This window comes from Gavia stellata, chromosome 38 (assembly GCF_030936135.1).
Source record: "Gavia stellata isolate bGavSte3 chromosome 38, bGavSte3.hap2, whole genome shotgun sequence".
Classification (NCBI taxonomy): Eukaryota; Metazoa; Chordata; class Aves; order Gaviiformes; family Gaviidae; genus Gavia; species Gavia stellata.
In genome coordinates this window covers 546010-567985 of record NC_082631.1, presented here as the reverse complement: position 1 = coordinate 567985, position 21976 = coordinate 546010, and the positions used below count along the sequence as shown (strand labels likewise).

Below are 21976 nucleotides of genomic sequence, written 5' to 3'. Positions count from 1 at the left end.
AAACTTTTTCTTGCAAGGATATCAATGCGTTTGCTGCGGAGGAACGGCAAAGATGTTTTAACTTTGTCAGAGCAGAGCTACTTCGAGCAATTGCCCATCCGCTGGGAACATCCCCAGAGGGGAAGCTGCGGGTCAGTTTGCAGCACTTTCATCGTTCATCATGTTGTCTAGGAGGGAATGTTTTCTTTACAAAGATTTTGCTGAGCAGCCGACATGCCTGGCTGACACCAAGCCCTGGCCACCAGCTGCGGGATGGAGCCTGGATTTTGTGTTCTGAAGCAGGAGATGAATGTCATATGCCTGCTTTAGAGGATAAATGCAACGTTTCATATTTGCAGAGTTAATGTTGCTGTTTTAAACAGCGCTAAAACTGCATCACTGAACGTGAAATTGCCCTTGCCTAGGAGGTGAAGATTCAAGCATTGGCTTGGTAGTTGTTGGGAGCGCGGAAGATGCTGCTACTTGAAATGCAGCTGTAAAAGGAGGTGGATCCTGTAAGCACGTTGTGCTGCTGGACTGTAAAACGCTGAAAGAGGTGAAGAATGATGACCGATGCGGTCAGCTCTGTGCTTGCACAGAAGCATTTAAATACAGAATCTAAATTTGAGTTTTTCTCGGTTTTTTACTTTGATTTTCAGGCAACCCCAGGTCTAGCCGTAGCGCTGTAACTTAAAAGTAGCCGCTTAGGAAGATACCCAAACTCGGTATAAAGCTGTCTGGGTGACCTTCTATAAAAAGTAACTTTTTCTGCACTGCTTTGTGCCCCCAAACCTTATTCAGCTGCAAGTACGTGAGGTGCGCAGCAGCTTTGCTGTTGAAGCCTCTGCACGCTCAGAGCCGTGCACGGTCACATTAAAGCACCTTTCCAAGGTGGCAAAGCAATGAGTGACTTTGACCTGAGCGGCTGGGTTGGAGCTGCTTGTGGAAGAAGGCAATTAGGGTGCCGTTTGGTACTCGTGGTGTTGGTGTTTTGGGAGAGTGGTAGCATAGCGGCGAGTGGGCAGAATAGATCAGTTTGAGGTGAGACAGTTTTCTCGGGTTACTCCAAAATGTAAACAGTAACAAAGAAGATGTATATAGTCCAATTCTTCCTTCAGTTGTGTTTCTTACTAATAAAACTCCATGAGTGTTGATCTGAATAATTTTGCTCGCTTTGAGCGCAAAAAGCGGGGAATCGGGATGTTCGATGTGTTTGTTCGATGCTTGGCCTGACCTCGAAACGATGGTGGCCAGGCAACGAACGGAATCCTTGCACTGCCCTTAAATGCCTATTTGCGGGTTAAGATTGTTTATTGTCAGCCTAGACAAACTGGAGGACAGTTAGGCGGGGAATCCCAAGTATCATCACGGTACAGTTTTATGAAACGGCCGCGCTGGCGGCACTCCCGTCGCCTCCTCGGGAACCTCCGGCGGTAAATGCAGCGGCCGGTCGTGCCCGGGGAACCACGGGGCAGCTACCGGGAGGAGGGCGGGCGGCGCTAGGACCCAGCGCGGGGCTCTTGGCGGTCCCGCCCCCAGCGTGCGGCGGCGGGCGTGGCCTACCGGGGGCGGGGCACGTCGCGGGGCGGGGCGGGCCCGGCGGCGGCGGCCGGGGGGGCTGCGGGCGCTGGGCCCTGTTGTGTGGGAGCCGCTGGGGCCGCGCCGCTGCCCGTCCGCGGCGGACCGGCCCCGCCGCCCCCCGCCATGGAGGACCCGTCGCGGCTGCTGGCGGCGGCGCACGGCGCCGGGGTGCCCCTACCCGGCGGAATCCCGCCGCCCCCTCCGGCCGCCGCCGGAGATCCGGCCGCCGCGCCCCCGGCGGGGCCGCCGCCCGCGCACCACGACACGGGCGACGTCCTGCAGCAGATCATGGCCATCACCGACCAGAGCCTGGACGAGGCCCAGGCCAGGTACCGGCGGGGCCGGCCGCCGGGCGGGGAGGGGGGCTCGGCGCGGCGGGCCGGGAGGCGCGGCGGGGGGAGCAGCCCGGTACCGGCCGCCTTCCCGCGCCGTGACTCAGCTCCGCGGGGAGGGGACAGCCCGAGCTCCGCCGCTCCGCTCGTTGGCGGGGCCGTGGCCCGGGGGGGCGGAGGGCAGCGGGTCCCGCGGTGCGACGTGGCCGCGGCTCCGGCGGGGGAAGGAGGGGGTTGGTGGGGAATCGCCCCCCGGAGGCGGAAAGTTCCGCCTTCGTTTCCCCGGTTCCCGGTGTCTCCGTGTCTTCGCCTCCCGTCGCCTGGGGAGCGCTTCCGTACCGGCCTGCGGCACCGGGAGGACGCCCAGGCTCCTCGCCGTGAATTGTCCGACTCCCCGTCCTTCTCGCCGCATGAAGAAATCGCCCGGGTGATGCAATTGCAGCCGTCATCCCCGGTGGAAACGGGATGGTCCTGCCCGACGCCGCCGGGAAGGGGAAAACGGAAGCGGCGGCTGCCGTCGAGGGCCAAAGTTTGCTGGGGAGGGAGGGCGAGAGGAGCTGGAGGCCTGTCGAGGCCCTCTCGGCGCGGGGGCGAGGGGCTCTGAAGGGTTTTCACCCCCTCAGGAAGTTTTTTCTTTAGTGGCCTTTGAAGGAAAAAGAATTCCGTTCCTTTTTGCCCCGTTGCGTTGACGTCGTTGGGATGTAAATAAGGGTATGGCAAAACCAGCCCGGACGTCAACGGGATTCAGCATCTTCTGGTGCGTTCTCCTTGCCCCGGAGCTGCCTCCGGCCCTGATTGGCGCGGCGTAATTAGACGTAATTAACACGCTTCGCCTCCTCGGCGTGCGCGAGGTGGGCAGCCCCCGCCACGAGGCGGTTTGGGAGAAGGTGGAGACTTATGGAGCGGGTTTCTGAAAAATCAGCAAAATGCTTTTCTGGTCTTTTTGGTTTTTCCGGTTAACGGGGTGCCGCTGCTCTGACTTTCCCCTCTGTTGAGTGCTGCGCGCGCCCCAATTTCCCCATCGCGGCGGTTGCCGTCGTGCTGATAAAACCGTGCCGGTTTTTGATCTCTGCCTAAAGTTTAGCCGGGTTTGGGTATGCCTGTTGATATCGGGCGCTGTCAGCAACCGGCGTGCCGACGCAGCGATGTTACCGAGGGCGGGAACCGGATTGCTGGCGGTCGAGTGGATTTAGATGAATATAAGGAAGAACTGCGCATTCGAAGAATGTCGTAATTCGGGTTTAAAATTGACTCTTCCAGGCCGCTGCGGGTCACGTGTAGGAGTGTTGCTCCTTCCCAAAACTTGGGTTTTTCTTTTCTACCTGCCGCTATATCTCCGAAGTAACTGCCTGCAGCTGCTGTATGGATTCTAGAGGTGTCGATTTGCCCATGTGTTGCATAAGAGCTGCGGTTTTCTCTCACAACCTCCTATTTCAGATAATTTTGAGCAGGATAAATTTGTCAGGAACTTTAGTTTCGAAGAAGAGTTGAGGAACGGGCTTTGAAAAACGGCTCGGCCATTGTTTAAACTGAATTACTCCAATGCTGTCTTAGAAACACTGTTGAAGTCCACCTGAAGCACAGCAGGCTTTGAAGGCCCCCAAATTTTAAAGCACCTTTGGTGTATTTTCACATATATTTGCATAAAAGGAGCTTTCGTCCTCTGGACGAGAAGTTTGCTGGCTTTGCTTAGTCCTGCTGAAGAGGACTTGGTGCTGAGAAAGTAAAACTCGAGCCTGGTTAAAGCCGTCGCAGAAGTGCTACGGGGATGCGGAGGGGGATCCGGGACTTCTCACACCTCAGTAACGCGGCATTAACGGCTTTATTTGTCGGGGATTACTTTTATTCTTTTGTATTAAAAACACAGGGTGATGTGTTTTGTGCATGTTATTTTAACGCCCAGTGAACGCCAGAGGGTTCCTTCTGTGCACGCAGCGAGAATTTTTAAAATCCAAGTTGAAAACTTGGGTGAAAGTTTCATTGAAAGGAAGTTAATCTGCCAAGGATTACTTTAACACTGCCATTAAGCACGGTACGTTATCACCTTCCTCTTCTTCACAGGAGTTAGTGGCCACGTTAATTGCGCTGTTCTGTCCGGCTCTGGTATCTCTACTGCCTCGTACCTAAACACGGCTTTTTAGACCCGGGTGCAGAGCGCAGTCTGGAGGCTCGGAATTCATTTTCCCTCGCCCTCTCTCCCCCCCGTTTTTCCCCTCATCAGGCAAGGACAATAGACTCCTCCGCTAGGCCGTCTTCTCGCTGCCTTTGTTCTCAGGCTGCTCCTCTTGGGGTTGATATTATCAAACATCTCCCCAGCCGAATGGGGTTTGTCCTTCTTTCGGCCGGGTGGTGAAGGAAAGTGGCCGATGGACTTCAGCCGCTGCGGTTTTGGTTAAAAGCTTGTGTTCTGATAGTCGCTGGCAGCTCGGCAGCAGCCGAGGCTCGTGAGGAAGCTGAGCACCTGTATTTGCGCCGCTCCCCATAGCCGGAGAGGTGACTGGTGTGTGAGAAGGAAGGCCAGTTTGCGTTTATATAAAAAACATAGTGAGATCTAGGGATAAAGGCGATTTAAATATTATTTCTGAATGACGAAAGGAGTCACAAGAAGCAAAAGAGACTTTCTTTGAGGCGTACGTTGCAGCTAGACACTTCTTCCAGTGGAAGTTAGGCACCTAACTGCTGGCTGCCCTTGAGAATCAGCAACGGCTAGGTAAAAACACTGCTCGCCTCGGTGGGAAACCGCAGCTCCCGCTTTTATACGGTGCTCACCGCACTTCAGGTGTGTTTTCCACTCAGCAAAAGATGTAATTCTCTGTTTTGAGTAGACGTTAGGATGGCTTCTGCCTTAACGGTGTCATTAGCGTTGCCCCTTCCTGGAGAAAAGGGGGGAAAACAAAGCAGCGAACACTGGAAGAGCTTCCAAGAGGCAAAACCAGCATGGGTGGTAAAGCTTGTACTAAAATGCTGTTAAATACGATCTGCTTTTCGTTGGGTCAGGCGGCCGCGTGCGTAAGCTGGGCGAGTCCGTGAGCCGTACTCCGTTGTTCCTACTGTTCAGATCTATATCCTCTATAAAACACCGGGGTTGTTTTTCTGCCTTTGGGATGGGTTCCATTATTAGATTTTTATAGAAGCGTACTGACTCAAGAAGGAACTTTTTATCCCCACGTATAAAATATGCTTTTGGTAGAACTGAAGCTGCTTACAGTTCCTATAAGCGACGCAGAATTTTGAGTTTTAAGGCCTGCGTATTTTTATGACAGTTTGCTCCTACTGATGGCCAAGTGTGGCACTTAAATGAAACACATCACCAGAACTTGCTCGTTTCTTTCGTAATTTTATGCACTAACCTGCTACTAGTGAAGCGCGATCCAGTTCTCTGTAAGCCTCGGCATCTTTCGCCGCCTTTCCCGTTGGCGTTCGCTCATTCTTTCTTCTTCCGTTTCAGAAAACATGCCTTGAACTGCCACAGAATGAAGCCTGCTCTTTTCAGCGTGCTGTGTGAGATCAAGGAGAAAACAGGTGCGTTGGTGTCTTTTCTGGCCTCAGCTTTCCAAAAAAAACCCCACATTCAGTCGTCAGCTCTGCTCTCATGTAATGCGGCCTGTGTTTTCCCTGGCAGATCGACAATTTAAGGCTATTTTTTTTGGCTTAATAGTCTTCTGAAAGCTGGGAATTGTTTTGATGTGCTTTTTATAATGCCGCCTGCGTGCAGGTTTGGAGAAAACAATGCTGCTTATTCGAGCAAGTGTTTTGGTTGTGTGTATGTGAAGAATCTATAGGCTGGGGTATGCCTGGGGAGATACCTCAAGAATCCTGAATAATCCTGCTATGTTGGTACCTTCTTTTTTTTCCTCTAAGGATGCGGTACCAAAACTGTGGTGGTAGTAAGAGTTCAAAGTTGACAAATAACTGTATTACGGAGAAAAAGAGACAGTAAGGCAGAATGCTCGGGCATACTGGAGGACACAGAAGTAGCAGGAAATGGAGCTGGTGATTGCGCAGCTTTGGGGAGCAGAAGCACTGGGGGCAAATGGATTTCGATTTTGAATTGCCCAGTACGTGCTCATACATGAACACTTAAGCAATGTTGTTTGAGTATCTAATTTCTATAAACTATAGTGAATTTTGATGTTGTTTTAGAAAATAACTACTTTCATTATACACAGCTAAAATGGTGGTGGGTTTTTTTTTTTTTAAGTTTTAGTTGTATTAACCTTTAACATCCTAAATCTGCGTTGGTATTATTTTTTCCTAAAAGAGTATGGAAACTTGCCATGCTCTTCGTTGTATTGCCAAGTGCGGGACCGTACGGTTCCGTCCTCTGCCGTGCCCATCATCGAAGGCACCGTTGAGGCAGACATTACACGGTGGTTTCTGGAGAGTTTGGTTGCGTGTCTCGCGCTCTTGTGATAGCGGTTTGCTTCTGGAGAAAAATGCGGTGGTAGCAAGCATGCGCACTGTCTAGGTGCGCTTTTGTGTCTGTCTGTCCTTCCAGGATTGCTGTCCTTAAAGAGGGTCTTCCCTCTGTTCTTCTTTTCCACACTGAGAGCTGCCTTCTGCATTCTATTGATTGAAACTGTGACTTCTCCGAGCTCAATGCACTTGCAGGAGCAGACTCTGAGACCCTGGTTATGCTGGATTTGTTTTGGTCTCACAGGTTTTTGAATGTCTGATGGTCTGTCTATTCCTTATTTAAATTATGGGGAGCAGATGTTATGGCTTCAAGCGAACAAAAGCCTGGCCATACTGTAGCACAAGGTTTTGGGCTTTCTTTGTGACCCAGGCACACACAAGCTTCTTTTCTAGCTCGGAAATCAGTTCCAAACGGGTTCCTCCCCCCCCATCTTCCTTTCGCTCTTTGTTGGAGCGCTGCTATCACTCACAATAGCTCGGGATAAGCCGTACGCCTTTGCGATGGGCCGCCAGCTGAAAGGTGCCGAAAAATTCTCCCCAATCGTCTTTATTAATGGAAAAGAAATGACAAATGACTCTTTGTAATTGAAATAGATGTGGCTGCATTTAATATTTTGTTCAAGCCCTGTTTCCCACCCTGCCCTGAATGATTTTAATTTTTTTAATTTTAAAACAGTTTTGAGAAAAACAGGTATTTTATTTTCAAGTCTTAAATACCTGCCTGGAGCATACGTAGCTATTTGAAGAGGCAGCTAATCCAATAAAGCCTACTTAGTTTTTTTTGGGAGCTCACAGAAGCATTTGGAGCATTTTTAACCTATGCAGCAGACAGATAGGGGGTTTTGGGTTACACTTCAGATATGATTCAAGCTGTATGAATTCAAACATGGCATAATTCTCTCTTAAAATCAGAATTAAATGTCTGTAGTGTTAAGGATGCCTGCTTTTGGTGCCGAGTATTATATTTCAGAGTTTTTCTTCTCGGCTGATCATACCATGCTAGGAAGACGCGAGTCTGTCATGGGTTTCAGGCCCCTCAGGGCAGGGAGAGTGTATTTCTCCCCGCTTTTGTGGAGCACGCTGCGCAGGGGGACTCCGATTCTGTATTTCTGGCCTGTGGTGGGGAGCGTGTTCATTGCAGCACCGTAGCGTGGAGTACCATTTTTTATTGTTTCTCGTAGCTGCAGCCCTCTGTCCTTCCTTGAATGTGCTGGCACTCGGCTAGGTTAATTCATCGGCTACCTTTTCATTCGGTTATGAGACATGGCAAGCCCAAGAACACGCTCTCTCTTTGTTGCTGAGTTTGTTGACATCCTTACGTAGCTGAGTCTTTTTCCCCAGCGCTCAGAGCCCCGCTGGCTTTTGTGTTTAGCGTGAGCTGCAGGATAAATAGTTGCAAGTGTAACACAGGGGATGGGATCATCTGGGAAAAACTGAGATGTGGATGGGGGGGGGGGGGGGCAGGTCCAGCACCCAACTGCCTGCTTCCTTGCACTCTCCATAGGTATTTTATTATTCATACGTTTCTGGCCCTAATACAGCAGGTTTTGGTTCTAACTTTGTATATTCTGTACCCGGTAGACGCATTTATCATGCTGTTCTTGCTCTGTTGTGTGTTACCACGCATTACTTGCTCCATAAAGGAAAATCTGGGAAGGAAAGGAAGTCTAAGCAAAGTGTGTATCGCTTGTTTTGGTACCGGTGATCTTGTACAGTTCATTACAGAACTGCAAATCTTTAATTAATGAGATGTAAATGTATTGTAATGATTGCATTTGCATACTGAGTGAGGCTTCAGCACCTTAGGTTGTGATGTATTTTAATTAAAGATTAATTAGAAATGATGGGAATTTCATTTTGCTTAGTATAATTATTTTACATATTTGATGAATATCTGGTAGGTGACGTGCCAGAGAATGCACAATATTGTGTTAGTACAGCTGACAGGAGTGACTCTTCAGGCTTTTGGAGCCAGTGTAGGGTTTTTCTTAAAGATCCATAAAAGTGATGGATTAGGGAGGAATTAAGCGAAGGATTTGAGTGTGAAGGATTTTACCCTTACGCAAGGACTTTCTAAATCACGCTTAAAACACTGACTGTGCCATAACCGGTTATGCTCTAATTCCAGTCTCTTAGCGTCAAAGCCTTGAGTATTAATGGAGTTATGTTCTTAAACTATTGTGGGAACTTCAAACATTCAATGGACAAAGGGCTGCTGAGAGGGGCAAGCTTTCTAGAGAAGCGTTCTCCTCACGGTATCGTGAGCCAGTAAGTAATAAGCAGCGTGTGAGGACAGGCATATGTAACAAGTCGGTGTTGATCGAGAGGCGCTTTTTTTTATTGTGGCAACTTTTTTTCCCCCCTTTGGAATCCTTTTTGTTGAACAAAATCTAGTTCTTCCAGAAGCCACGTAGACTGCAAACTGCTGCTGGCGTAACTTTCAGGACCATGCGTGGAAACGGGTGATGCCTGACCCACAGGGCGTGCCGAAAGCTCGCAGGGTAGATGCAGCTTCCCTGGCAAAACTCTCTGTGGGCCGGCAGGTACTTCTGAAATTGTTTTTACCAGACTGTCAAAGGAGACTTGCAGAAGCCGGTGCGAATGCAGCGTTCCTGCAGCTGCAATGGTTTTGCTCTCCCATTGCGCTGTTTTTTGAGATTATCAGCTCTGGAAGGTTGGGAGATGAACAACTGCAACTCCTGTGCTTGGAAATGGGAACTCGCTGCTACCTGCAGCAGAGTTATGAATTCACTGAATAGGTAGTTTTGAGTGAACCTGATGTAACTTACGATCTCTACAAATATTATCATTAGCTGAAGATACTAGGAGTAAAAATAAAGCTAAATCAAAAGGTATCCATTTCAGGAGACGGTGGCTTCCATTTAAAAATAACATCCGTGGCAATGATTTCTGTAGAACTCGTGTTTTAACTGTCCGGCGTATTAAGGTGCAGTGATGCCAAAAGTTTAAAATCAACCGGAAGGAGTGGGTTGAACAGACCGAGCTTCTTGCACTCATCAATTCTCAGGTCTGCTCACCTTTGAGAGAGTTTATTAAATAAAAGTTTGACCTACTAGGTGGGAAATGCAGTTTATGCTGATGATGGTTAACTCCTTTCTAGTTTCTTGTGACTTACTAGAGCCAGCCAACCAGATTTCTTCCCTCGAGACCAGGAAGGTGCTTTGTACATGCTTTTCAGCAGTCAACTTGAGATGAGCTAATGTGTAATTGATGATAACTAATGTCTAATTACCATAATTAGAGAAGTGACATAAAATTAAGCTGCAGCTGGGAGCTTGACTTCAACATGAGGTACTCTGGTATGCATCATCATGTGCATAACAAGACATTCGGCAGAAGCGCGTTCACGTAAGAAGGTGACACTAAAATATCTGTTCCACGGAATTTGCGCTTGCCAGTCCAAGTAGTTTATTGAGGGTTTTGTCAAAAAGACTAATTGCAAATGGCCACTGGCGAGCTCTCTGCTGGGCCTTCTGGAAGAAAGAACTGGCGATTTTCAGAAACAGAAAACACCAACAAATTAAAAAAACCCCACACCTTTTTCTGTGTTTGTTTCATTTCTTGTAACGTTCGCTCAGTAAAGGGTGTATGCAGTAGATGGTCTGCTATTTTTTTAAAAAAGGTATTAATTTTAATTCCATAACGAGATAGAAAAGCCACTAACTTTTAAAATAGCCAACACTTCCCTCATTCTTGTCTTAGCTTGAGTTCAACAGTTACCCGTGTACTACCTTATAGCTACTTCTGCCTTACCTTTTTCGCTTGCAAAAAGACCGAGGATGTTCTGGAGGAGACCTGGATTCTGTGGCAGAGCGAAGGTCTGCACCACTCCAAAGCTCTCTTTTCTTCAGAATTGTGTAGTAATGTCTGCATAGTCTGCAAAATATTAAGTCCAGCAATGTGATTGTAAGTTTAGGCTGCTTGTGTTTTCAAAACTATTGCTGGTTTTTTTTAGATGAGCTATTCTTTTGCCTACAAAATGCTGAAAAATATGATAAATGCATATGTTTAATGTCTCTGTACGTATACGTTGTTCTCCTGTCCTCACACTAGAATCTTTGCATAACGAGATCTTTTGTGTTTATCTTTGGTAGGGCATGTAATATCCCATTAACCTGCCAACTACGATTTGGAAAAGGTCATTTGAATTTTGTAGCTTCACGAGGTCGGGACCAGCTGTTCATCAAGCTGAAAGTGTCTAGCAATTATAATCGAAAGCCAAAAAGCTGTTGGCATTTTTTGTATTGACTCAATATCTCGTGAGTTCTTATGCTTTTTAAAAAAGGAAGTTCATAATGAATTGTCAAAAATTTTGGGAAATTAAGTTTTTAAAATAAATTTGCTTGGAATCAAACGTGAATAATCTGAGCATACTGTCTGCCGCAGTCTGGGCTTGTTGAATGTAAGCCTAAGGAAACCGGCTTCCGGTGGATTTTTTCATGTCGTTTCAGATTTTGATAGATTTTTAAATAGATTTTAATAGATTTTAAAATTCAGCCCTGTTAAGACTTCAATTTGTAGCCTGCTGCTGTATAGCGTAGCTGTATCCTTGGCATCTGAAGTGGACAAGGTCAAACTCACGCCTCGTGTATGGATTTCGACGGGATCTTAGTGGTGTTCCTTTCCCTCCCTGGACGCAGAGGCGTAGCAGTCATCCCAGCGGCTCAGGCCTTTTGTCCGTCCGCTGTAGTCCATCTGCGCGAGCTAGTGCTGAGCGCCGCTGAGGACCGTGCGAGGAGCCAGGCAGCAGGCTGGTCTGGGGGCACCTGCTCTGTAAGAACCTCATTCTAATTTTTACAGACTGCTAAAATAATTTCTCAGCGTAGTATAAACAAGCATGACCCCGAGCGGTCTTATCTGCCTGCATTTGAAAACTCGCCTTACGTTTTGGTGTTTCTCAGTCTGAAGGATGCCCTGTTTGTTTCGATGTGTTGCCTCGTGGCTTCGTTAAACGCTCCCTTCCTCCCCCAGCCTTGAGCTCAAGACCCGCTCAAACCTCTGAAGGGCGTTGAAATGCTTTGCCGGAATTGAAGTGGATGCTCTTCCCTGTTTCGGAAATAATCTTTTGCTTCCCTCTTTATATTTATCTAGTGTTAAGTATTCGTGGTATTCAGGAAGAAGATCCCCCAGATGCTCAACTAATGAGACTAGATAACATGTTGCTGGCAGAGGGTGTCTCCGGGCCCGAGAAAAGAGGAAGAGGAGGACCGATGGCTGTAGCAGCAACATCAGGTGGCTGTCCAAATGACAATAGCATTGAACACTCTGACTACAGGGCCAAGCTGTCACAGATCCGACAGATATACCACTCTGAGCTAGAGAAATATGAACAGGTGATCTTTCTGCATGGAAGAGTTTTTATCATCTCAATTAAAAATAACCCTTTTTTCCTTTGCTGTCGGTTTTAAGAACAGAACAGGAAGTAGAATGAATTCAGGTGAACGCGAGGATATCAAATTCAGTTGAAAACTTATCTCCGTGTTACAGAAGTGAGGTGAAGATAGAGGGACTGGACATCAGGCTAAAGATAATAAATGTCTCGTTTATCTTTGTTGACGTTTTTTAAGGGTAAATAGAGTAAAGCTGAAACATGGAAACTCCTCTGAAGTTTTTTTTGGATGTATATTCTTGTCGGGGAAACGAATTCTAGGGTATTTTATCATTTGTCGATACAAATGTGTGTATTTTCAGGCCTGCAGCGAGTTCACCACCCACGTGATGAACCTGCTTAGGGAACAGAGTAGAACAAGACCGATTTCGCCAAAAGAAATAGAGCGCATGGTGAACATAATCCACGGCAAATTCAGCACCATCCAGATGCAACTGAAGCAGAGCACGTGCGAGGCAGTAATGATCCTGCGTTCCCGCTTTCTCGATGCGAGGTACGACAAAAACACAATCCAGCCATGACTGGCGTTTAAGCCGGAACTTCTTGGCTTGCTTGATGCCAGTGATTGTGTAAGAAATCTCAAGCCTGTCATTCCCAGCATCGATCTAGTTTAAATATTAAGAATTTGCCACCCGTTATGCCTGCTTTGACATCAACATCTATTTAATTCCACTCAATTCTTACATTCTCCTTCAAACCAAATGTATTTTAGAGGGGAAAAAAGCCAACGGTGTACTCTCTTCGGTCTACTCTATGACATCATTTAAATAGGAATAACTAATGTTTTTGTAGGCGTAAACGACGTAACTTCAGCAAACAGGCAACGGAAGTACTGAATGAGTATTTTTATTCGCATCTGAGTAATCCTTACCCCAGTGAAGAGGCCAAAGAAGAGCTAGCAAAGAAAGGTGGCATCACAGTTTCACAGGTATGAAGTGCTTTATCTGGAATTAAAGTGACTTTTGTTTTTTCCTTGAACAATGTTTTGGGTTTTCTTTCCCCCCATAGTTAGCAACAGGCTTCAGTCACTGGTACTTTTAGGTAGGATTTAGGTTATTCTGAAGGGTTTAGCAGTAGGTATTTTCTGCTTGAAGCCTAGTTTAAAACATCTCCTTTGCTGGTAACTTCCAAATATAGTAGAAAAATACAATAATTTGATCAAATGCTAACAGCGATATATGTCTCCAGGTTTCCAACTGGTTTGGTAACAAAAGAATTCGATACAAAAAAAACATGGGGAAGTTCCAAGAAGAAGCTAATATTTATGCCGCAAAAACAGCAGTGGATGCGACTAACGTCGTGGCTCAAGGCAACCAGGCAAATTCTCCGTCTACACCAAATTCAGGTGAGCGAGAGCACCGCTGAAAGCCTCTCTGCTTGAAAGTCTCTTAATTATTTCTGGTGACAATTAGTACCATGGAATACCCCTCTTTGAAACGGTCGTAGGATTTCTTTTTCTTTTAAACTTAAATAATGTAATACTTGTTGAAGAATCATTTTGGGTGGGTTGTATTTATCATTAAAACATGGATTTTTGTTTTGATTTTTTTTCAGCTTCCTCTGGCTCTTTTAAGATGACAAATTCCGGAGATTCATTTATAAACTTGCAGTCATTGACTTCCTACCAGAGCTCCCCAGTGGGAGCCAATGTGCAGTCCCAGGTCAGTAAGGAAAAAAAACACAACCCATACTTTCGACAGTGAAATAAATGTTAAAATCCTGTTTCTCTGTCCTTTATGGGGTATGAACAGGTTGCCCAGGGAGCCGGTGGAGTCTCCATCCTTGGAGATACTCAGAAGCTAACCGGATGCGGTCCTGAGCAACCTGCTCTAATCGACCCCACTTCACACCTACTGCTATTCTTTTATCCCTTTAAATTTGCATTAATGAATCAGTATTTTCTCATTTTAGAGTCAGTCTTGTTCCATATAAGTAGAACTTTGCTTGGGATTTGTGGTTAACAGTATTGTTAAACTAATTTTAAGCTTTCTGCTGAATTTCTAAATCCATCTGAACTGCGTAACATCCGTTCCTGTGTCATACAAGCTATAGGTGGTAGGCTCTAATTCTGCTTGATAATGAACCAGATAGGTATAGCTCAGTTAATAGCGAGAACCGCAAAGAAAACTTGTCTTCCTGCAAGAAAACCTGCCCCTTATCTAGAGAATTTTTGGCCCAATACATGTGTACCACGTACTACTGCATTTCTTTAACTTGACTTTTTATCCTCCCTCTGCGGCATCTTGTTGTAGATGGATTCCTTACATCACGTCATACACCAGACAGGAAGATATGACACAATTGTGGGGAATCCTTTGTATACGACGCAGCGCATAGATGTAAGATGTACTGAGGTATTTACTTAGTAAAAACGCAAATTTTGCCTGAGATTGGGTAACGATCTGCGAATAAGTGTTGGCTTTTTATTCCCCCTGCCATCTCTGATGTGGGGATAGGAAAAAGCTGGAAAAGGTGTAGTTTAATACACCAGCCTTTCCCTCCCCGAGACTCGATTTAAAATTTTGGCTTTGCTCCCCAGAAAATTTGTGCGCTTCAGTTAATTCTTGCCATAAGATAGCACAAGGAATAAGAGTAATGCCGTAAAATCTGGGGTGGATGGAGGGGGGAAGAGGTTTTACGGGATATTCGTGGGCTGTGCTTTGCCAGAGCCGATGCGTAGTTATTTCCTTTCAAAGGCACTGTCGCTTGTAAGGTGTAAAGGTATAAAGGCACGCTTTGTTTGCGAGTAGCTTCTTTAAGGGTTTAATGAAAAGATATATTTATTCTCCCTTCAGGCTAATGGCAGCTGGCAGGATGCTACCACCCCTTCATCAATCACTTCACCTGCTGGAGACCCTGGAAGTGTTAATTCGGATGCGTCTAATTAAGTTTTTAGGACCTATTGATGAGAGGAAAGAGGTCATTAGTGTAATTTGTCAATGTTGCTCTTTTGCCAATACTATTGTTTATACAACTTGACACACAGCTAATTACCTCAGAAAAAAACCCTGGAACCAATAGAAGATTGTGATTACAATGATACCTCTCTACCTCTCAGCCTCACGCAGTTGAGTTCTTTTTACTTATGCCCATTGGGATGTGAAATTGTTTTAAAAGAACTTGCTTCATTTTCCTAACCAAATTCATTTTTTTAAATATGGATTTTATGGTAAGAATCTGAAAGTGTCTCTTTTAGAACTTGGCGTTTGTCTCAAGTTTTACAGCTTAAGAAAATTGACTTATTTTAATTTCCATAAAGTTTTTTACTATGAAATTTCTGTTCTAGTTGATAGCTACTAACGGTTAAACCCCCTGTATTGTAATTGTACGCGTTCTCTGTATTGTAATTTTGTATAGGAAAATAAGCTTTTCTTAACTAGAATTCATTCTGAGCTAATTAATCAGAACGTTGCTTTACCAAAACTCTCACTGGACTTTGCTCTCGGGTAGGACCTTCCATCCTGTGTCATTCCACGTAATTCTAATTTAATGTCTAGTGAAAAAAAAAACAAACCACCACACCAAACCCACCTGCCTTCCCCACGGATAATAGGTTTTTGTGCATTTCTGCAGCTGTTACCACAGAGTCCACCCCTTTCAGTTGGGATTTTATCAAAGATAATAAACGTCCAAAGCCTTTTTTTTTTTTTCCCTGCCTGCCTTTCCTCTCAGCTTTCCTCTCCGAGGCGGCGCGGCTCTCTGAGGGGACGAGGGAGCGCCGCGCTCCCTCAGGGGAGGGCGGGAAGGCGGGAGGGGCGAGGCGGCCTCTGCGCATGCGCCTGCCTGAGGGCGAGCGGGTGCCGCCTTCCCGCCGTGCCGCGCGCCCAACGGCCGCTGCTGGCGGGCGCCATGGCGGAGCGAGCGGCGGGGAGCTGCGAGGCGGCGGAGAGCCCCGGGCCGCGGCCGTCTGGCGGGTCGTCGGAGGAGGTGAGCGCTGGCGGGGGGCCCGGCCCGGCGGAGGGGGCCGCGGGGAGGCCTCGCCGCCCGCCTCCTAACCGCTTTTCCCCTCAGCGTTCCCCCGGCGGAGCCCGCCCTGCGGCCGGAGGTGTCGTCTCAGGTAAGGGCGGCCGCGGGCAGCGAGGGGCGGCGGGCCTGGGAGCGGGGAGGGCTGGGCCGTGCCCTCCCCCGGTGGGGCCCGTCCCGGGGCCCGGGAGAAGGATCTGCCGTGCTGGAAGGGGGAACCGGAGGCACCGGCAGTCTTGGGAGGCTGCGAAGCGGTGATCCAGCCCTCGCACCTCAGCGCTGCTGTTGCTCTGAGCTAGAAAGCAAAGCGTAGAGAACGGGTTCAGTGCTTTTGAATCCCTGGGAAAGAGCCTTTCCTTTCTTTTAACCCTGCTAACGCGTTGATTATGTCTGTTTTTCTCAGATCCTGACCCTGGAGAGAGAAAAGCGGATCCCAAGCAATTCCTAAAGCCACCTGACGTAGCTGCTGTTAGCCAGAACATTAGTCCCTGTGAGACCACCGGAGCGGCTACGAGGAAAACATCCCACAAAAGTCCCAGCCCCAGGAAAAGCCCCCTCGGACCTAGTCCCAAGAGGCTGTCTCCCTGGAGAAGCAGTCCCGGGAAAGACCATACACTGAGTTCTTTTAACTTGTCCCCGAGACCGCTCTTCACCACTCCTCAAGCCAAGCGTCGCTCTTGGTGTCGTTCGAGCCTGAAGGGGACAAAACACCGAAAATCTCTGCCTCCTGTTCACCAGGATGTCACTGGTAGGTGCTCTGCTTCCTCCCTTTATCAAGCTCGCTCTCTCTCGAGAAGCTTGCAGGGCAGCCTGCAGCAAGTTGAAATTTAATTTCACGGCACGACCTTTAGGGTGATTACAGCATGATTGCGTTATTCCTAACTAGTAGCTGCTGACGTCCGTGTTGGAAGTGGTCTCGGAGGTCCAGGTACTCCAGGATAAAAGGAGGTGCTGCGTTAACGGCTTCAGTAGACCAGTGGTTTGCAGTCTTTGCCTTTTTATTTCCATGCTTGAGCCTTAAGCATGACATTTTTCCTTGTTAGGAACTCTGTTTCTCCCTCTTTGCCTGCTCCTTCCATATCCTGCAAACCGCACTCCTGTATAACAACGGGATTCAGTGACTTTTGGGAACATTCCAGCCGTTTGCAGCTTGGTGGAAATGTAATTGTTCTTAAATAATTTTGTTCTGTTTTTTTTTCAGACTTGAGCAAATCAATTAGCCTGGATCTGCCGGAGACAGACCGGCTTTCTATGCTGTTGTTGTCCAGTTTCCAAGTAAGGTCCTTTCGTTTTTTTTTTAAAAAAAGGGAATTCTTTTTCTCTTGCCTTTCTTCTAGTGCTAAACGTACGTTCTGATTTGTGTAACCGAGTTGTGAAATACGGGCTGGGGAGGGAGGGACTCCTTTCTCCTTCAGTAACAAATCCTCCCCCCAGGTTTGTCCTACAACTCGGGAGAGGCTGCTAAGACCTTCTTTTCTACCTTCCCTTAGTTTTCTGCGCAGAAATTCGAACACGTCTTGAAGCAAACTGACGGCTTCAGCCCTGAGGCTTTCAAAGCTAACGGTGAGGTGTGATACAAGCATCAGCGAGGGTAATCCTGAACCTAAACCCACTGACCCTTCCCTTGCGCCCTCGCAAACTGAAACCCAACGGAAGGGGTGGGGGCAGCGAAAAAATGCGTGAACGCTGGTTTTAAGGTGCTGTGCGTGGCCACAGCTTCTGGGAGGGAAGACGAAGGGACACCCTGAACTAAACTGTGGTCACAGAGATGAGTTATTCCTTCAGAAACAGTATAAATAACTAGAATGCTTTCCGACAAGGAATCGGAGCAGGAAACAGCTTTGTTTCTCGGTAGTTTTCTAGGCTGTGGGTACGAGCGTTGCTTTATCCTGTTTTATTTCCTCTTCGTCTCCAGTGCACTCGCTTTCGGAAGAGCTGAAGCGATACCTGCAGAAGCTGAAACGAGACGGAACACTAAAGAGCTGCATAGAAGACCCTAAAGGGTAAGGACTCCCCGAACTCATCCCTTGAGGAGTGCAAGCAGTGAGTGATGCTGGTTTTGGGGGGTGGCGGGGGGGGAGAAGTGGGTAACCGGACCACGAAATGCATCTGTTGCCGCATCCGAGGACCTCGCCTTGCCAGCATCGACCTTCCTAGCCCAGCTGTGTCAAAATGCTTCGGGTTCATTCGAGCATTTGAATGGGCTGGCTTCCCTCGTGCGGGCAGAACCGGTGAGGAAAGGCTAACGGGCGGATTTTAGTGGGGGGAACTGTTAAATGGGGAAAGAAACCACTGTATTGTCCCTTTGTACCCACGTGGGATCGGGAGAGGGGAGCGGTTCCTGCGTCAAAGACGGACCAAGTAAGATTTTGCCTATTAAATGAGTAAATATATATCAAAATCACAAGTGTACGCACATGGATCATGTATTTGGGGGATCTCGTGTCGCTGAGGGGAAGGCGTCCCCGCTTGTGGCGGGGGGCCGGACGAGCCTTAAGGTCCCCCCCACCCGAACCATTCCGTTTTTCCGGTTTTGCTTCCCGGCCTGCCCCCTCATCCAAACCTGCAGAGTAACCCGGTTGCCTGTGGTGGCTACAAGGATTTTTGGAGCTGATGCCATCACCGGACAGCCCCTACAGCGACTATTCAGAGGGGCGTTGTCTTTACGGAGAAGAGCAAGGAGACTTTCCTCTTCCCTGCTCTGTGATTCCGAGGCTTTCCTCTTCCTTGCTCTGCGATTCTGAGGCTTTCCTCTTCCCTGCTCTGGGATTCCGAGGCTTTCCTCTTCCCTGCTTTGCGATTCTGAGCGTTCAGCGCGGCCGCGCAAGCCAGCACCCTCTGATATACGTGCAGAACGTATATATCCCGCTGACGGTTCTCTGTGTTTTAGGATTTTACTGGACGCGGCTTTGGATGAGTCGGTGGCCCAAGTGAAGGAGTACATCGCCAGGTAAGACCGATGGCGCGTCTGCTCTCTCTCAGCACCGACGGGGGCTTGGGCGCCTCTTCCTAAGGGAATTTCGGGTGTATTTAGCTGGTTTTCCGACGAGCGGGGCGGGATCCTGACCCGTTCTCTCTGCAGGTTCGCCGCCGAATGTCAGTCCTGGGATCGGCTCTTGCTGCGCCACCGGGAAAGCGCCGAAGAGATGTCCAGGTGGGGATGGACCCCCTTCCCTGTGTTCGGAAAGCGCCGGGAACGCCGCCGATGAAATAGCGGAGGGGGGGTCTCGGTTTTGCAGGCAGCTGGAGGAGCGCCGGAGGCGGGGGGGGCAGGCGGAGCCTCCCCCTTCGCTCCCCACGTCCCAGGCCGCCGTCCTCGGCAGCAAACCCGACTACCAGCGGCTCCTGGATGAGCAGGGGGAGGTGGTGAGCTGCGTGGAGCTCGCCGTGAGTTGGAAAACGTTCCCCCCCCCCCGGCCCGGGGCGCGTTTGGGCATTTTTAACTTCTTTTTTTGTTTTTTTGTGTCTTTTTTTCCTGTCTGGTGCTGTTGGTTTTGCAGCTCGACGAACTGCAGCAAGCGGTGAAGGTGCTGCAGGCCTTCAGCGAGGACAGCCGGCAGTACCTCCGGCACCTGTCGGAGCAGCTCGGTAAACCGGGAGGCCATCGGGGCGGGGGCCTCCGTGGGGGTCGTTAACGGGGGTCGTTAACGGGCGTTTCTCTCCCCCCTTCCAGCCACGCGGACCTTCCGGCAGCTGGAGAACTCCCCCGTGCGCAGGCTGATCGCCGCCCCGCCGAGGAAGACGCCGCCGCCGGAGGGCTGAGCGGGGCGGGGGGCGCTGCGCTGTCGGTGCTGCGGTCAATAAAGGCGGTGGGAACCCGGTGCGCCGTTCCCCCTCGCTCCGCGCTTCCGCGTTTGAAGGCTGCCCTGGGTGTCAGTCGCCGCTTAGTGGCTGGCGCGCGTGTCGCTCAGAGCGCGCCAGCCAATCGCCGCAGCCATAGCCTGCGCCGCCCAATGGTTGCTCAGCAGCGGGGGGGGGCGGAGCTCCGCCACTCCCGGGACGGAAGCGGCGGCCATGGCGGCGGCGGAGGCCCCGCTCACCGGCGTGGCCTGGGCCGCTGCGCCCGAGGCGGTCCCCGCGGGCTGGACCGCGGTAGGCGCGGGGGTGGGGGGAGCGGGGGACCGGCGAGGCGGCACCGCCGCCCGGTTCCATCGCGGCCTGACGCTCCCCGTGCCCGCAGATCACCGTTACCGTGGAGGGCGCGGCCGCCAACCTGGGCAAGGGCTTCGGGCACAAGGGCGGCGGGTACCTGTGCGTGAGCGGCGGCGGAACCCAGGTGCGGGGCGGGCGGCGGGGCCGGGGGTGCCAGCCCCGGAGGGGAGCGGCCGGGGCCGGGGCTCCGTGCCCGCTCCGGTGCCGAGGTCCCGTCCCGTACAGGCGCCTGCCGGGCCCGTGGTGACCGACGTCCAGGTGCTGAGCGACCGGAGCCCGCAGCCCGCCGGCTACATCCGCGCCCCAGAGTTCCCGGAGCCTCGTAAGTGCCCCCACGGGGAGCGGGGAGACCAAACCGGGGGAGGGGGCTGCGGCGGGGCCCGGTCCCCGGGCCCTCCCCGGTCCTGCCGCCTGTTCCCCCCCCGCAGGGCCCGGCCTCTCCCGGAAGAAGCGGCTGTACGTGAAGCTGCTGCCGCTGGACGCCGCCGAGACGGCCGTGTTCGACGTGAAGCTGAGCTCCAAGAGCAAAGCCCTCCCGCACTACATGAAAATAGGGTACGGGGCCCTGCCCGCCCCCCGCTCCCGCCCGCCCCTTAAACACCCCCTGAGTTTTGGGGTGTTGGGGGTGTTTTTTTTCCCTAGGGAAATGGGCAGTTTCGCCATCTGGTGTAAAAAAGCGCCGGTTTCGAAATCCAGCCCCCAGCCCGTCCCCAAACCGCGGACCATCAGCGCAGGCCTGAAGCAGCTCTCGCTCCAGCCCCCCGACGCGCACCCCAAGTACGTGGGCGTTAATTATTTTCCAGTCCTACCTGAACCGGTCCGGAACTGGGAATAAATCCTGCGCCTGCTGGTGCCACCTCCTGGTTCCCCTTCCCCTGGGCTGGGGCTCGTTATCTGTTAGGTGAGGGTCAGCAGGCGAGAGGGACGAATTAATTCTGCTCTGCTGCAGGTCACCCCCGGCTCGATGCAGCATCAAACACGCGTCGCAGCACGAATCCCTGTATGACACCTCCAACATCTACGGCCTCTCAGGTAAAGCGTTTCTTCGTCTGGAATCAAACGCGGAGCGTATCTGTAGTTAAGGAGTGCTTTAAAATCAAAGTAGAGGCTCAGAGTCGGTTCGCACGCAATTGTTTCTGCACGGTTGTTGCCTTTAGAGACTGGAACTGAGGTGAATTTTGAGAGGAAGGTTTTCTTAAGGACTTCTCCCTTCCTGAAAATTATTCCTTGCTCGAGTTAAGACGTCACCACCATCGTGCTCTGGGTGCTAAGGCATCCCTTTCCGCGGCAATTAAGCGATTGTATGTTTTCCTAAAGCCCCTCTCACCTCTCTTCCCAGCTATGGATGGTGTGCCTTTCACACTACACCCCAAATTCGAGAGCAAGCTCAGCTCTGGCAGTAACGTGAGTCTTCCTTTAAGCTGCTGTTCTTAGTCCTACCTCCTAACTAGTCTTAATTAGAAATATTTTATGTCTGTCTTGGTTTTTTTTCAGGCTATCCTTGCAGACCTGAACGTTAAGTCACTTGCCGATATCGAGAAAGAGGTAAGCGGGCTGCTTTGGTCATACACCTCTTTCCGGGTGGATAGTGGTTGTATTCTGAACTTCTCCATGCCTTGTCCTGACCGATTGTTTTTTGTTTTCAGTACAATTACGCTTTTGTAGTGGAAAGGACGGCTGCTGCCAGGCTCCCACCCGGCGTTTGTTAGCACCGGAGCCTACCTCGAGGACGGAAACTGCCCCCTAACACCCCGCTGGGCTGAGCTCCTCTCTCTCTGTCTCTCTCTGATTAAATTTCAGGATACCTAAAGAAATGCAATCGATACCCGATTACAGGAACTGCTTAGGGAGAAAAATAAATATGTTTCTCTTCTCACCCGCCAAAATATTTTTGTAATGGTTTTGCAATACAGGGCTGCAGGTTGGCACCTACAGCAGCGCGATGTATAGAAGTTCCAGCAGCGTTTGTTGCCCTACGCTTTGTCAACGCTGCAGCTCTTTACTCTGAACATTACCTCCTGCAAGGGGGGTTACGGCGTTTCTGCCGTGTAAGAACCCCCACCCCGCCGCCTCACCTTTGCTTTGTTGCTGTTCTTACTCCTGCACTCGGTCTCATCGTCTACTTAAAAACACCACAAAGCTT

General features: G+C 49.9%; 3 protein-coding genes across 5 annotated transcripts; all 3 read left to right on the top strand.

The window, feature by feature from the left end:
• Positions 1–1683: 1683 nt before the first annotated feature.
• Positions 1684–15357, top strand: PBX4 (PBX homeobox 4). 3 transcript variants are annotated; one of them, XM_059833002.1, is made up of 9 exons: positions 1684–1889; positions 5341–5414; positions 11421–11662; positions 12021–12211; positions 12511–12646; positions 12907–13063; positions 13273–13379; positions 13971–14057; positions 14514–15357. In XM_059833002.1, the coding sequence occupies exons 1-9, from the start codon at positions 1684–1686 to the stop codon at positions 14604–14606; spliced, it is 1293 nt and encodes a 430-aa protein (XP_059688985.1). In that variant the 3' UTR covers positions 14607–15357. The 3 variants fall into 3 exon arrangements, with proteins under 3 accessions (XP_059688985.1, XP_059688987.1, XP_059688986.1); XM_059833004.1 differs by lacking the exon at positions 13971–14057 and having other exon boundaries at positions 1828–1889; XM_059833003.1 differs by lacking the exon at positions 1684–1889 and having other exon boundaries at positions 5347–5414; positions 13971–14072.
• Positions 15358–15567: 210 nt separating this feature from the next.
• On the top strand, positions 15568–19443 carry DSN1 (DSN1 component of MIS12 kinetochore complex). Its single transcript, XM_059833051.1, has 11 exons — positions 15568–15775; positions 16085–16240; positions 16331–16429; positions 16883–16956; positions 17172–17244; positions 17597–17684; positions 18572–18631; positions 18764–18835; positions 18921–19068; positions 19182–19269; positions 19355–19443. Exons 1-11 carry the CDS (start codon positions 15568–15570, stop codon positions 19441–19443), a joined length of 1155 nt encoding a protein of 384 aa, XP_059689034.1.
• Positions 19444–19695: 252 nt separating this feature from the next.
• MVB12A (multivesicular body subunit 12A) lies at positions 19696–21554 on the top strand. Its single transcript, XM_059833009.1, has 9 exons — positions 19696–19773; positions 19862–19957; positions 20059–20155; positions 20262–20388; positions 20476–20610; positions 20783–20865; positions 21173–21237; positions 21328–21378; positions 21480–21554. The coding sequence occupies exons 1-9, from the start codon at positions 19696–19698 to the stop codon at positions 21540–21542; spliced, it is 795 nt and encodes a 264-aa protein (XP_059688992.1). The 3' UTR covers positions 21543–21554.
• The last annotated feature ends 422 nt before the right edge of the window (positions 21555–21976 follow it).